This window comes from Aethalodelphis obliquidens, unplaced genomic scaffold, assembly GCF_003676395.1.
Source record: "Aethalodelphis obliquidens isolate GAN/ISIS:26980383/991018 unplaced genomic scaffold, ASM367639v1 scaffold101, whole genome shotgun sequence".
Lineage (NCBI taxonomy): Eukaryota > Metazoa > Chordata > Mammalia > Artiodactyla > Delphinidae > Aethalodelphis > Aethalodelphis obliquidens.
The window spans coordinates 1,253,817-1,267,689 of record NW_020838045.1 but is presented as its reverse complement, the minus strand read 5'-3'; the positions used below and the strand labels follow the sequence as shown (position 1 = coordinate 1,267,689).

General features: G+C 37.5%; 1 protein-coding gene across 1 annotated transcript in view; it reads left to right on the top strand.

The window, feature by feature from the left end:
- The first annotated feature begins 4,994 nt into the window (after nt 1-4,994).
- Nucleotides 4,995-13,873, top strand: part of LOC113614663 (melanoma-associated antigen B10-like) — a 90,098-nt gene continuing 81,219 nt past the window's right edge. The window contains exon 1 of the mRNA XM_027096338.1: nt 4,995-5,354. Coding sequence (XP_026952139.1) covers nt 4,995-5,354 — 360 coding nt within the window. The remainder of the gene's footprint in view (nt 5,355-13,873) is intronic.

The window sequence follows — 13,873 nt, the reverse complement described above, 5'->3', positions numbered from 1 at the left end:
AGACAAAAAATCAATAAGGAAACACTGGCCTTAAATGACACATTCGACCAAACGGTCATAGATATATAAAGAACATTATATCCAAAGGCAGCAGAATACACATTCTTTTCAAGTGCACATGGAACATTCAGGACAGATCACATGCCAGACCGCAAAACAAGACTGAGTAAATGTAAGTATTTTGAAAAAAAAGTATCTTTTTTGATCACAATGCTATGAGACTAGAAGTCACCTACAAGAAAAAAAAAAAAAACCCTGCAAAATACACAAATACCTGGAAGCTAAACAATATGCTACTAAACAACAAATGGATCACTGAGGAAATCAAAGAATAAATAAAAAGATACCTGGAGACAAATGAAAACAAAAACACAATGATCCAAAATCTATGGAATGCAGCAAAAGAAGTTCTAAGAGGGAAGTTTTTAGCAATACAAGCCTACTTCAGGAAACAAGAAAAATCTCAAATAACCAACCTAACCTTATACCTAAAGGAACTAGAAAAAGAAAACAAACAAAACCGAAAGTTAGTAGAAGGAAAGAAATCAAAAATATCAGAGCAGAAACAAACTAAGAACAATAGAAAAGATCAATGAAACTAAGAGCTGGTTCTTTGAAAAGATAAACAAAATTGTTAAACCTTTAGCTAGGCTCATCAAGAAAAAGAGAGGACCCAAATCAATAAATCATAAATGAAAAGGAAGTTACAAATGACAACACAGAAATACAAAGGATCCTAAGAGCTTACTATGAACAACTATGTGCTAATAAAATGGACAACCTAGGAGAAATGGAAAAACTCCTAGAAGTATACAATCTCCTAAGACTGAAACAGGAAGAAAGAGAAAATGTGAGCAGACCAGTTACCAGAAATTTTATCAGTAATTAAAAGAAAAAAAAAAACTCTCAATAAACAAAAGTCCAGGAACAGATTAATTCTGCCAAACATTTAGAGAAAAGTGAATTTTGCCAAAAATTTAGAGAAAAGTTAATACCTATTTTTCTCAAACTATTCCAAAAAATTTCAGAGGAAGTAACACTTCCAGACTCAGCCTCTGATGCCAGCATCACCTTGATACCAAAACCAGTCAAAGATATCACAAGAAAAGAACATTATAGGCCAATAACACTAATGAACAAAGATGCAAAAATCCTCAACAAAACATGAGCAAACCAAACTCAATAATACATTTAAAAAAATCATACACTATGATCAAGTGAGATTTATCAGAGGAATGCAAATCAATCAATGTGATACACCATATTAACAAACTGAAGATTAAAAAATCATGTGATCATCTCAACAGATGCAGGAAAAGCTTTTAACAAAAATCAATATCCATTTATAATAAAAACTCTACACAAAGCAGATATAGAGGGAACACATCTCAATATAATAAGAGGCACACATGATAAGCCTACATCTAACATCATAATCAACTGTGAAGTGCTGAATACATTTCCTTTAAGATCAGGAACAAGACAAGGATGCCTACTCTTGCCACTTTTATTCAACATGGTATTGGAAGTCCTAGCCACAGCAATCAGACAAGCAAAAGAAATAAAAGGAATTGGAAAGGAAGAAGTAAAACTGTTTACAGATGGCATGATTCTATACACAGAACATCCTCAAGACACCACCAAAAAACTATGAGAGCTCATCAATGAATTTGGTAAAGTTGCAGGATACAAAACTAACATACAGAAATCTGTTGCATTTCTATACACTAACAACGAACTATCAGAAGGAGAAACTTACCCATTTACCACTGCATCTAAAAGAATAAAATACCTAGGAATAAATCTAACTGAGGAGGTAAAACACTTGTACTTGCAAAACTATAAGACACTGATGAAAGAAATTGAAGACAATACAAACAGAATGAAAGATATACTGTGTTCATATATTGGAAGAATTAATATTGTTAAAATGACCATACTACCCAAGGCAATATAATATACAGACTCAGTGCAATCCCTATCAAAATACCAAAGGCATTTTTCACAGAACTAGAACAAATAATTAAAAAATTTGTATGGAAAGATGAAACACCCTGAATAGCCAAACAATCTTGGAAAAAAAACAAAAACACAAAGAACAGAACTGGAGGTGTCATATTTCCTGGCTTCAGACTATACTAAAAAGCTACAGTAATCAAAACTGTATGGTCCTGGCACATATACAGACACATAAATCAATGGAATAGAATAGAGAGCCCAGAAAAAAACCCACACACATATGTTCAATTAATCTACCACAAAGGAAGCAAGAATATACAATGGAGAAAAGACAGCCTCTTCAATATGTGGTGCTGGGAAAACTGGACAGTACATGTAAAAGAATGAGATTAGAACATTTTCTCACACCATATACAAAAATAAACTCAAAATGGATTAAAGACATAAATGTAAGATGTGAATCCATAAAACTCCTAGACGAGAACATAGGCAAAACACTCTTTGACATAAATTATAGCAGTATTTTTTTGGATCTGTCTCCTAAGGCAAAAGAAATAAAAGCAAAAATAAACAAACGAGGCCTAGCTAAACTTAAAAGCTTTTGCACAGTAAAGGAAACCATTGATAAAATGAAAAGAATGGGAGAAAATATATGCAAATAATATGACCAATAAAGGGTTAATATCCAAAATATATAAACAGCTCATACAACTCAATATCAAACAAATGAACAACCTTGATTAAAAAATGAGCAGAAGACCTACACAGACATTTTTCCAAAGAAGGCATACAGATGGCCAACAGGCACATGAATGGATGCTCAACATTGCTAATCATCAGAGAAATGCAAATCAAAACCACAATGATATCTCACCTCAAACCTGTCAGAATGGCTATCATCAAAAAGACCACAAATAACAAATATTGGCAAGGTTGTGGAGGAAAGGGAACCCTTGTACAGTGTTCGTGGGAATGTAAATTGGTGCGGCCACTGTGGAGAACAGTAAGGAGGTTCCTCAAAAACCTAAAAATAGAGTTGCCACATGATTCTGCAATCCCACTCCTGGGCATACATTCCCACAAAACTATAATTCAAAAAGATAAATGCACCCAATGGCATTGCAGCACTATTCACAATAGCCAAGACATGGAAACAACATAAATGTCCAGTGACAGATGAATGGATAAAGAAGATGTGGTACATATATACAACGGAATACTACTCAGCCATAAAAAAGAACAAAATAATACAATTTGCAGCAACATGGATGGACCTAGAAATTATCATAGTAAGTGAAGTAAGTCAGAAAGAGAAAGACAAACACCATATGATATCACTTATATATGTGGAATCTAAAAAATAAAACAAATTAATGAATATTAAAAAAAAGAAACAGACTCACACATACAGAGAACAAACTAGTGGTTACCACTGGGGACAGGGAAGGGGGGAGGGGCATAGAGACACAAACTACTATGTATAAAATAAATAAACAACAAGGATATATTGTACAGCACAAGGAATATAGCCAATATTTTATAATAACTTTTTTTTTTTTTTTTTGCGGTACGCTGGCCTCTCACTGTTGTGGCCTCTCCCTTTGCGGAGCACAGGCTCCGGACGCACAGGCTCAGCGGCCATGGCTCACGGGCCTAGCCGCTCCGCGGCATGTGGGATCTTCCCGGACCGGGGCACGAACCCGTGTCCCCTGCATCGGCAGGCGGACTCTCCACCACCGCGCCACCAGGGAAGCCCTATAATAACTTTAAATGGAGTACAATCTATTAAAATTTTGATTCACTATGTGGTACACCTGAAATTAGTATAATATTGTAAATCAATTATACCACAATAAAAAAAAATAAAAATAACAAGAAAAAAAGTCAATGACCAATGTTACATAATCAAAAGATTTTCATCCACTGACCTCCTGGAATTCACTGGCCTGGATACCTTTAGTGCTTGATTCATGGCTCTTTAATATGACCTTTTATAATATTTATCTTTTGCATTTTGGGCATTGCTTTTTTCAGATGGCTCATCTTTCAGACCCTAAAACAACTGACCTCTGCCAGATGGTCCAACAGATGGTTCTAGTGGTCCTCCAGGGACAACACCGAGAAAACTCTGACCCTGAGGAGTATTTCAGTTAGCCATCACCTACTTTAGATTAGCCTTATCTCTGCGTTGTTCAACGGCAGTAACACTGAGCCTTTCTTGAACAAGAGAAGGGACTGACAAGATGGATCAAACGTTTTGCTTGACACAGCTTTAGACTGGTTAGCCTAGGACAGCTAGGCCCTAAACTTTATTTGAACTTCCTAACTACAACTTGTTTGTTCCGTTTAGGCCCAAACCTCTGACTCAGGTGCTTAAGCACAAATAAACATTTCCTGCCTCAACCTTTCCTTCAGTGCAATATTTGATATAGTTGTTAAGTTGCAGGCCCTCCTGCTTGCAGTTTTTAGCATCCTCCTTCCTCCTTCCACAGCCACCTATTCCATGCTCTGAGTATACAACAGCTTTGCTTGCCCACCCCTTTCCTAAGTTGTTTCTGGCTTAGGCTTCAAACATCTCCCAGTGCAATTGCTCCTCTCCCCCTATGGCAACAGTCACTCAATAGTGTCCTTACTAATGTCCATACGTGCATTTTTTTTTCCTGTATAGGGCTTTCCAGTCACCAGCCTGCCTGCGTCCAGGGAAAACAAGCACCCTTCCAGTCACCTTGCATGCCCCTCCCCCCAACCCCGGGGTGCTAGGGCTCTCTGGTTACCAGGAACTGGCCTGCCCCCATTCTGGGGTCTAAGGCTTTTCCTTTTGGCCACCATCCTTACCGCGTGCTGGTGCCCCGGGGTTCCTTCCAGTCACCAACCTGCCCACGTGGTATGGAACCTAGGGCCTTATCAGCAACCATCCTTGCCACACACTGATGCAGTGGGGTCCGTTCCAGTCACTGGTCCAACCCTGAGCTCAGGACCCGGTTTCCCTTTCAGAGACTGTACAGCCTATGCAGTGAGGACCCTGGGGACCCCTCATGCCACCACCAAGCCCGCCCACTGTGGCACCCAGGCCCTTCCAGCCATTTACCTGCTTGACTGCTGCAGCACCTTCCAGTCACCGTTCGGACCTCGCGCAATTGACCCACTGGTCTTCCGGCCACTTCCGGCCTTTGAGCTGGTGCCCCCGGGGGCTCTTCCGATCACACGCGTGCCGACCCACAAGGGTTCCGGAAGCTCTGCAGTCACCAGCCTGCCCGTGCTCTGGCCACTGGGGACTCTTGCGCGGGTCTCCTCACGCGCTGGGGACCCAGCCAGTCCCAGAGGCAGCGACGGCCTGTTCCAGTGACCTGATTGCAGTGGTGGATGGAAGGCCTGTTACCAGGTCTGGAGAGTGGGTGAGGGGAAAGATAGAACAATGTACTGCCTTGGGCTAGCAGAGAGGGGCCAACGTTTTAAAAGACGTACTAGCCGTTTATAAAAGGCTTAATTCATATAGTATAAAAAGACTTCTCTCAGTTTTTCTCCCAACCTTTTAGGAGACAAGTTAAAATTCTTTTTGTGCTACATCGAGGCTTCTAGACCTAAAGAGGTTGCTGACACTGAATAAAAAAATAGAGTTAGAAATCACAGGTCTTATTTATTTTTATTTTTGCTTGCGCCTGGCTGCATGAGGGATCTTATTTCCCCCACCAGGGATGGAACCCATGCCCCCTGCAGTGGAAGTGGGGACTCTTGGACCACCAGGGAAGTCCCTCACAGGTCTTATTAAGTGAACTTCTTGTTAAAAAAAAAAATCTTAAAAAAACAAATGTTTTCTGGCATGACTTTCGGAAATGGAATCTTTAGGCCACCACCAGAATAGACACCAGGAGCAACACAGGACTACATTTATTTGGTGGGTTAGAAGGGTGGAGCAAAAGGTCTTGGAAAGGAAGAAAGGAAAGAATTCATATTTAGAGGATATTTTCATGTTATAGCCATTGTTCTGTGTATGCATTTTATTTCCCTTCTGTATACATAGTTGATAAGGTGATGCCCTTTTTTGAAATATCTAATCTTTCTTCATGTTCCAAATTTTCTGAGAGGCACAAACTATGTTAAAAGTAGAGGTAGTAAAAGAACATATTTTGTTACTATTTTATTAAAATTTGTATGAAGTCTTATCTTTTGGTTACAAAATGACTAAACCTCCTCTTTGAGCTGCATTTTGTTTTGCTCTGTTTATAGTCCATAACGGACAAATAAATCCCAGCTTGCAACATCTAGTATCCAGATGTTTAAGAATTGTACGAATTCTTAGTTGTATGAATAAAATTAGCCCATTTGTGTACTTTATATTTAAACTCATAGGAAATCTTGTCCTCTGTAAAATACTTTTGGAAATGAATTTGAATTTGTTCAGCTGCCTCTGAGCAGTATACTTGTCTATACTTGTCCACTGTATTAGTGGTATAGAGGAGGAGGTGAGGAGGACATAGTTGAGGTCCAGGAAGGTCACAGTGAGCAGTCACCTTGGACCATTATCATTTTGTTACATGTGCATTTTTGTTTAATGGTACTGTGTATAAAGTGGACAAATAAGTTCTTATTTTAGATAGATAACTTTTCTAGAGATTTAGAAATGCCCAGTGTATTTAAAGTAGTGATAGTAAAATAAGACTTTTGAATAGCTGTGAAAATATTGATGGGAAATATTTTCTTTGGAAATGTAATTGCTAAAGCACTTCTGTGAGCAGTATACTATCAGCTTTTGAGCATTGGGTTGAAGGACATTGGAAGAGAGAATTGCAAAGGCAAGATATTAATCCTCACTATTGTGTGTATAGTTGACTATGTTATGCCCTTCTATGAAATATCTAGTCTTTCTACATGTTCTGAGATGCACAAAGTATGTTAAAAGTAGAAATAGTAAAGTGACACACTTCATTAATATGTGGGGGGTTTTTTGGTTAAAATTTGCATGAACTCTGTTAAGGGAAGGGAATGGCTAAACCTTCTCTTTGAGCAGTACCTGCTGTACTTAGGTACTGGGTCAGGCAAAGAGGGAGGAGAAGACTGATGTATGTGTGCATACTATATGAATACATTGTAAAACAACTCAATAGAAACACCTTCTACATATTATTTTAATAGTATAGACCTGATAATTCTCTTATAAGCATTAAACTTATTGTACTCCTTTGCTTTGTGTTTCATTTTAAATTGAACATTAAGGGAATGCACTATTTTAATTGTATCTCTGCCAATATTTGTTTATCCAGAGGCTTGTCATTTTTGTCATTTAAGCAATATTTGCATGTCTATCCTGATTGAATTGGTGTATTATATTCTCGGTTATCCAAATAGTCATGGCCTTTGGGCTTTCAACTGGTAAATATCTTTATATGTGAAAAAGAATGATGCATACTATATGATCTCAAGCACAAAACCATGTGTCACTGTGTAAATGTACAGACACACACACACACACACACACACACACACACAGGACTAGAAGTTCAAGTCAAACTGTAAACTCCTTGTGATTATGGATGTTTCTTTATGTCCTTTGCTTGTTGGGTTCTATAATGCACATATCAACTTTTAAAAGTTGGGGGGGCAATGTTACTTTTTTAAAAAATCCAGTAGATATTGCTGTTTTTACTTCTTAAATCTAATGCTCTTGAATAGAACTAGTAGTCCATCTTAACATTTGTCACCAACTTAATGGCCTTATTTCTCTGACTAAAGGCTTATGGGACTCTCTGTTGTTTAGTCATTTCACTAGGATATATATTAGCACTAATATTTCTTATGAATTGTCTTGGTACACAGTGAACACTCAGACTGAGTATCTCGTCTTTTTTATTATAGAAAAATTCCCTTACGTCATATTCTTAAAATATTTATTTTCTATTCCATGTATTCATTTTGTTTTTCAGGCCACCCGCTACCCTCTCTTTACTCTCTCTGTGACTTTTACCAATTCTTACTTTTTGGTCACTGATTCACTTCTTGGCAGCTTTGTTTTTGCTCTTCACTGCTTTGACATACATTTTAAATTTCTATCTTTTCTTCTCTGTTTAATTCCTTAATTTTGGAAGTGCCCTTTTTATCTTATTCTGTTTTTACATTATCTTATAACTCATAGTCTCATTTTCATAGTGGTAGTTTTCTTTTTAATTTCCTTGAAACTATGAAGGGTTGTTTAAACTTTTACCTTTTATATTCTTTTCCTTTCGTTTTTTTTTTTTTCTTTTTTAAAAGAATACTTCTAGGGTGAGCTCCACTCCTCTGTCTCTCTTTTTCCTAATTTCTTCTGCCTTCCTGCCTTCCTTCCTTCTCCCTTCATCCTCTCTCTGGAGAATCCTCTACTTCTTCCTCCTCCTCCCGCTGCTTCTTCATCCTCTCTTCTCCTTTTATAATTTTACATAGTTCCCAATTTTATTTCCCCTACTTATCCATGAATCAGCATATGGATATTTCTTTGAGGAATACATGTATACAGTTATTTTTATTTATTTATTTATTTATTTTTGCGGTACGCAGGCCTCTCACTGTTGTGGCCTCTCCCACTGCGGAGCACAGGCTCTGGACGTGCAGGCTCAGTGGCCATGGCTCACGGACCCAGCCGCTCCGCGGCATGTGGGATCTTCCCGGACCAGGGCATGAACCCGTGTCCTCTGCATCGGCAGGCGGACTCTCAACCACTGCACCACCAGGGAAGCCCTACAGTTATTTTTAAATGCTAGTTTGGGGAATTCTCTCTGGGCCCACTCCTGGCACCAAAATGGTGTAATAGGTTTCACTTTGGCTTTCTTCACTATCTACATGGATACTGGATGAATTTTCATCTTAGACCATGAGCTGAGGAGCTGAAAACAAATGGATAGAAAAAAATGTTATGGCTTGGTTAAACTTCTAGTGCAGGCTTAGAATTTCTCTTCAATCATTTCACACATTTTATCTTTCTCATTGCACTAGGTTCCGTGGAAAGACTTTCTGCCTAAGTTCTATGAGGAGGCATTGTCATGCCAAAAATATGCTTTTTATATTGGGATATATTAGTAATTTTTTTCTTTTTTGTTTACTCATTTACTTACTCCTCTATGCCTTCCTTTCTAAAAGTGGAGCTTTAGAATTTCATTGCCAATATAAACCAAATTGTTAAATTACATTCTCTAAGCTTGGAACCTAAGTTTTAAACTCCTTCCATAGTTTTAGAGCTGATTACATACTCTCTTATTTTAGCTTCTTTTCATTCTCTTCAGTTGTTTTTCAAGAAAAAGTTGCTTTGTGCTTTCATGTATACCATTTCCCCCAGTTATGTATTTGTCAGCAAATGTTACTATATGCAGTGTAATAAGAGCTACATTTATAGAATGCCTACAATATGTCAGGCACAGATCTTTGCATAATTCTATTTTAGGAGACAGATAACTTTTCACATTTTTCAGAGGAAGAAAAGGCTCAGAGAGATTTAAAAATTATCCTACTTGTAGACCTACTGCCCAAGATTTATCTCAGTTTGTTTGTTTAAAGCTGGTGGGGTTTTTTAACTATATGTTTTGTTTGGTTTGCATAATTGTTATGATACACTACCTGCAGCCAGAAACAAAGATCAAAAGTGTAATGTTTGCTTGACTTTAGAATTATGGTCCAAAGGCCATGTATAACATCATCAGTAATATCAGTTCTCTATGTTTTGTTCTCAAAACTTGCTAATACATTTGGATTATACCTGTTCACTATGTATGCTCTCTACCTCAAATGATCATTAGATTTTTGAAGGCAGACATATCTTTCTATAGAACATAAAACAGTGCCCCACATCTGAGTCCTTCAAAGAGTAATGTTGCCTAACTGACATGAAAACTCCAGAATGAATCCTTGATGATGCACTGAAGGCAGCCTAAAAGGGCTTTTATCCAATGTAAATGTTTAAGCCTATCTCTCAAGAGGTAGGGAGCAAATATATATTGTAGCCCTCCCTAATTCACTCTGTAGCTGTATCAAATAGAGATAGTCACAAAAATATGGGAAAATTGTTACCTCCATGACTTAATTTTATTTCTATAATTAACTTTATAGTTTTAATTAATTAAAATGTTAAAGGTGAAGTGATTATGAAATGCATAATACAAAATATGCAGTTTGGTCTAGAGCATACTAATTAAGCATTTCTCTTCTTTCCAGTGGAAAGCCCTAGAATAAACAATTTACATAATAGCAAAGACCTGCCTTCATTTTTGGCCTGAATCATGGGATGGCAGTATGAGCACAGATTCTCTATCACTTGGGCATTAGCAACATATTTCTCATTCTAAATGAAGATGTTTAAGGGATATCCTATTGTAACAAAAATATTTTGGTGGCTCTAATATCAACAATTTATATTTCTATAGGTAATATTATTTTGAATATTTGCTAAATGTATTTTTTGCTATATTTAATTAGTACCAGTTAATTTTGTAAAATTAATATTTTTAAGTTAAATTAAGCTGGATCTCTTTAGATTTATTATGAAGAAACTGTTTCCTTGCCCTGTTACAATTCTGAAATGCTGGCCACCATTTATGAGTAAAATAAATAAAATCTTGACAAATCTCATTAGTTTGCCTATTAAGATAGCTCTGGTTTGATGGATAAGAACAATAATACATCTAAAAGGCATTCTTGCAGTGGCTGTCGATCTGAAAGGAAACTACATTGTTATCAACATGAATAGTTCTCCGTGATGTGCAGTTCAACAAAATCATCCTTGGTATGAATGTTGTAGGTTTGAAAATTAATAATGTAAAAATGTGTTCCAAAAACCAATGATTGACACATTAAAAATTAAGTGCCAACTAATCTTTTTTCTTTGTAACTTTCCCCATTACACTCTCCTGTTCTTATCACAGTACTTTCCACATATTCAATAGCTGTGGCATTTTAAATTATTGTATGTGATAATTTAATTATAATTTTTCCAGTGTATGTTTACTTAACTGCTTTGACTTTTCTATGAAGAACCCATTCATAATATGAAGAATGTGAAAGCTGGATGTTAAATGGAACTATTTTAATCTTATTTGTGTCTGAGGCCACAGGATATTAAGTAGCAATAACCTCCTATTCCCAAATTAGGAGAAGACCATCTCTGCAGGGCTTGTAAAGGAGGTATGTAAATGCCAACTTGCTCACCAGCTTCAGTGTATAAAAACAAGTAGAGGTTGCAGAAGCAGGGGTACTAGAGAGAGAATTTCATGGGGTAAGGCATTTTTTTCTTTCCCCTAATGGTAGGACCGAAGCTCTGAAGCTCAAATTTTCAGCGGGGAGTTAGATAGTGGTGGAGAAGCAGGGAAAGTTCTTCTTCTCTTCTCCCTCCCAAGAAAACCTCATTGATTTCTGCCCATGGCTGTTTCCCACTATTCATGGAACTGGAATTTGAGCCATTTTATACTAAAAGAAAAGAATAACATCTAAAAATGGGGTATTCCATAGGAGGAGATACATACGTTAAATTTAAAGGACTGGAGATTAAACACTGAATCCCTTAATTGGCAGCCAGAAGAGACAAAGTGTTCAAAATAAAAGATTCACCATTATCTTTCTCACCAAGACACTGGCGGATCCTCAGAACCCAAAACTGCCCAGTTCTGCTTGACCAAATATTCACAATTGGCCATTTCTTACCCTCCAATTTGTCTTGACCAAACTTTAGTTAGGCTTATCTCCTTCCTACAGTCCGCTGAGCGCAGCTTGCTCCAAAGCCTTAGGAAGCACTAAAAAAATGGAACTGTTCCCCTACCCCACACTTATCAGCTTCTCCTGGGAATCAGATGACCACAGGGAGACCCTTTTCCAATGAAACCCCACCGGTCATTTCTCCTTGCTTGTCCAGAGTCCCCTTAAAAGATTACGCTTGTCTCTGCTTACCCCTCCTTTACACTGTGGAAGAAAAACTTGCTCTGTTTGATTTTGAAACCCAGATTTCTGAGATTGGAGAGCTCTCACAACTGCAATTGTAATTCCTTCTAATTAAAATCGCTCCCTATCTAAGTTCGGATTTGTTTATATTTGATATACTTTTTTTTTAACATCTTTTTTGGAGTATAATTGCTTTACAATGGTGTGTTAGTTTCTGCTTTATAACAAAGTGAATCAGTTATACATACATACATGTTCCCATATCTCTTCCCTCTTGCGTCTCCCTCCCTCCCACCCTCCCTATCCCACCCCTCTAGGTGGTCACAAACCACCGAGCTGATCTCCCTGTGCTATGGGGCTGCTTCCCACTAGCTATCTATTCTACGTTTGGTAGTGTATATATGTCCATGCCACTCTCTCACTTTGTCACAGCTTACCCTTCCCCCTCCCCGTATCCTCAAGTCCATCCTCTAGTAGGTCTGCATCTCCATTCCCATCTTACTCCTAGGTTCTTCATGACCTTTTTTTAAATTTCCTTAGATTCCATATATATGTGTTAGCATACGGCATTTGTTTTTCTCTTTCTGACTTACTTCACTCTGTATGACAGACTCTAGGTCCATCCACCTCACTACGAATAACTCAACTTCATTTCTTTTGATGGCTGAGTAATATTCCATTGTATATATGTGCCACATCTTCCTTATCCATTCATCTATTGATGGACACTTAGATTGCTTCCATGTCCTGGCTATTGTAAATAGAGCTGCAATGAACATTTTGGTACATGACTCGTTTTGAATTATGGTTTTCTTAGGGTATATGCCCAGGAGTGGGATTGCTGGGTCATATGGTAGTTCTTTTTTTAGTTTTTTAAGCAACCTCCATACTGTTCTCCATAGTGGCTGTATCAATTCACATTCCCACCAACAGTGCAAGAGGGTTCCCTTTTCTCCACACCCTCTCCAGCATTTATTGTTTCTAGATTTTTTGATGATGGCCATTCTGACTGGTGTGAGATGATATCTCATTGTAGTTTTGATTTGCATTTCTCTAATGATTAATGATGTTGAACATTCTTTCATGTCTTTGTTGGCAGTCTGTATATCTTCTTTGGAGAAATGTCTGTTTAGGTCTTCTGCCCATTTTTGGATTGGGTTGTTTGTGTCTTTGTTATTGAGCTGCATGAGCTGCTTATAAATTTTGGAGATTAATCCTTTGTCAGTTGCTTCATTTGCAAATAGTTTCTCCCATTCTGAGGGTTGTCTTTTGGTCTTGTTTATGGTCTCCTTTGCTGTGCAAAAGCTTTTAAGCTTCATTAGGTCCCATTTGTTTATTTTTGTTTTTATTTCCATTTCTCTAGGAGGTGGGTCAAAAAGGATCCTGCTGTGATTTATGTCACAGAGTGTTCTGCCTAAGTTTTCCTCTAAGAGTTTGATAGTTTCTGGCCTTACATTTAGGTCTTTAATCCATTTTGAGCTTATTTTTGTGTATGGTGTTAGGGAGTGTTTTAATTTGGTAAAGTAGCAGGATACAAAATTAATGCACAGAAATCTCTGGCATTCCTATACACTAATGATGAAATATCTGAAAGTGAAATCAAGAAAACTCTCCCATTTACCATTGCAACAAAAATAATAAAATATCTAGGAATAAACCTACCTAAGGAGACAAAAGACCTGTATGCAGAAAATTATAAGACACTGATGAAAGAAATTAAAGATGATACAAATAGACGGAGAGATATACCATGTTCTTGGATTGGAAGAATCAACATTGTGAAAATGACTCTACTACCCAAAGCAATCTACAGATTCAATGCAATCCCTATCAAACTACCACTGGCATTTTTCACAGAACTAGAACAAAAGAATCTCACAATTTGTATGGAAACACAAAAGACCCCGAATAGCCAAAGCAATCTTGAGAATGAAAAACGGAGCTGGAGGAATCAGGCTCCCTGACTTCAGACTATACTAGAAAGCTACATTAATCAAGACAGTATGGTAATGGCACAAAAACA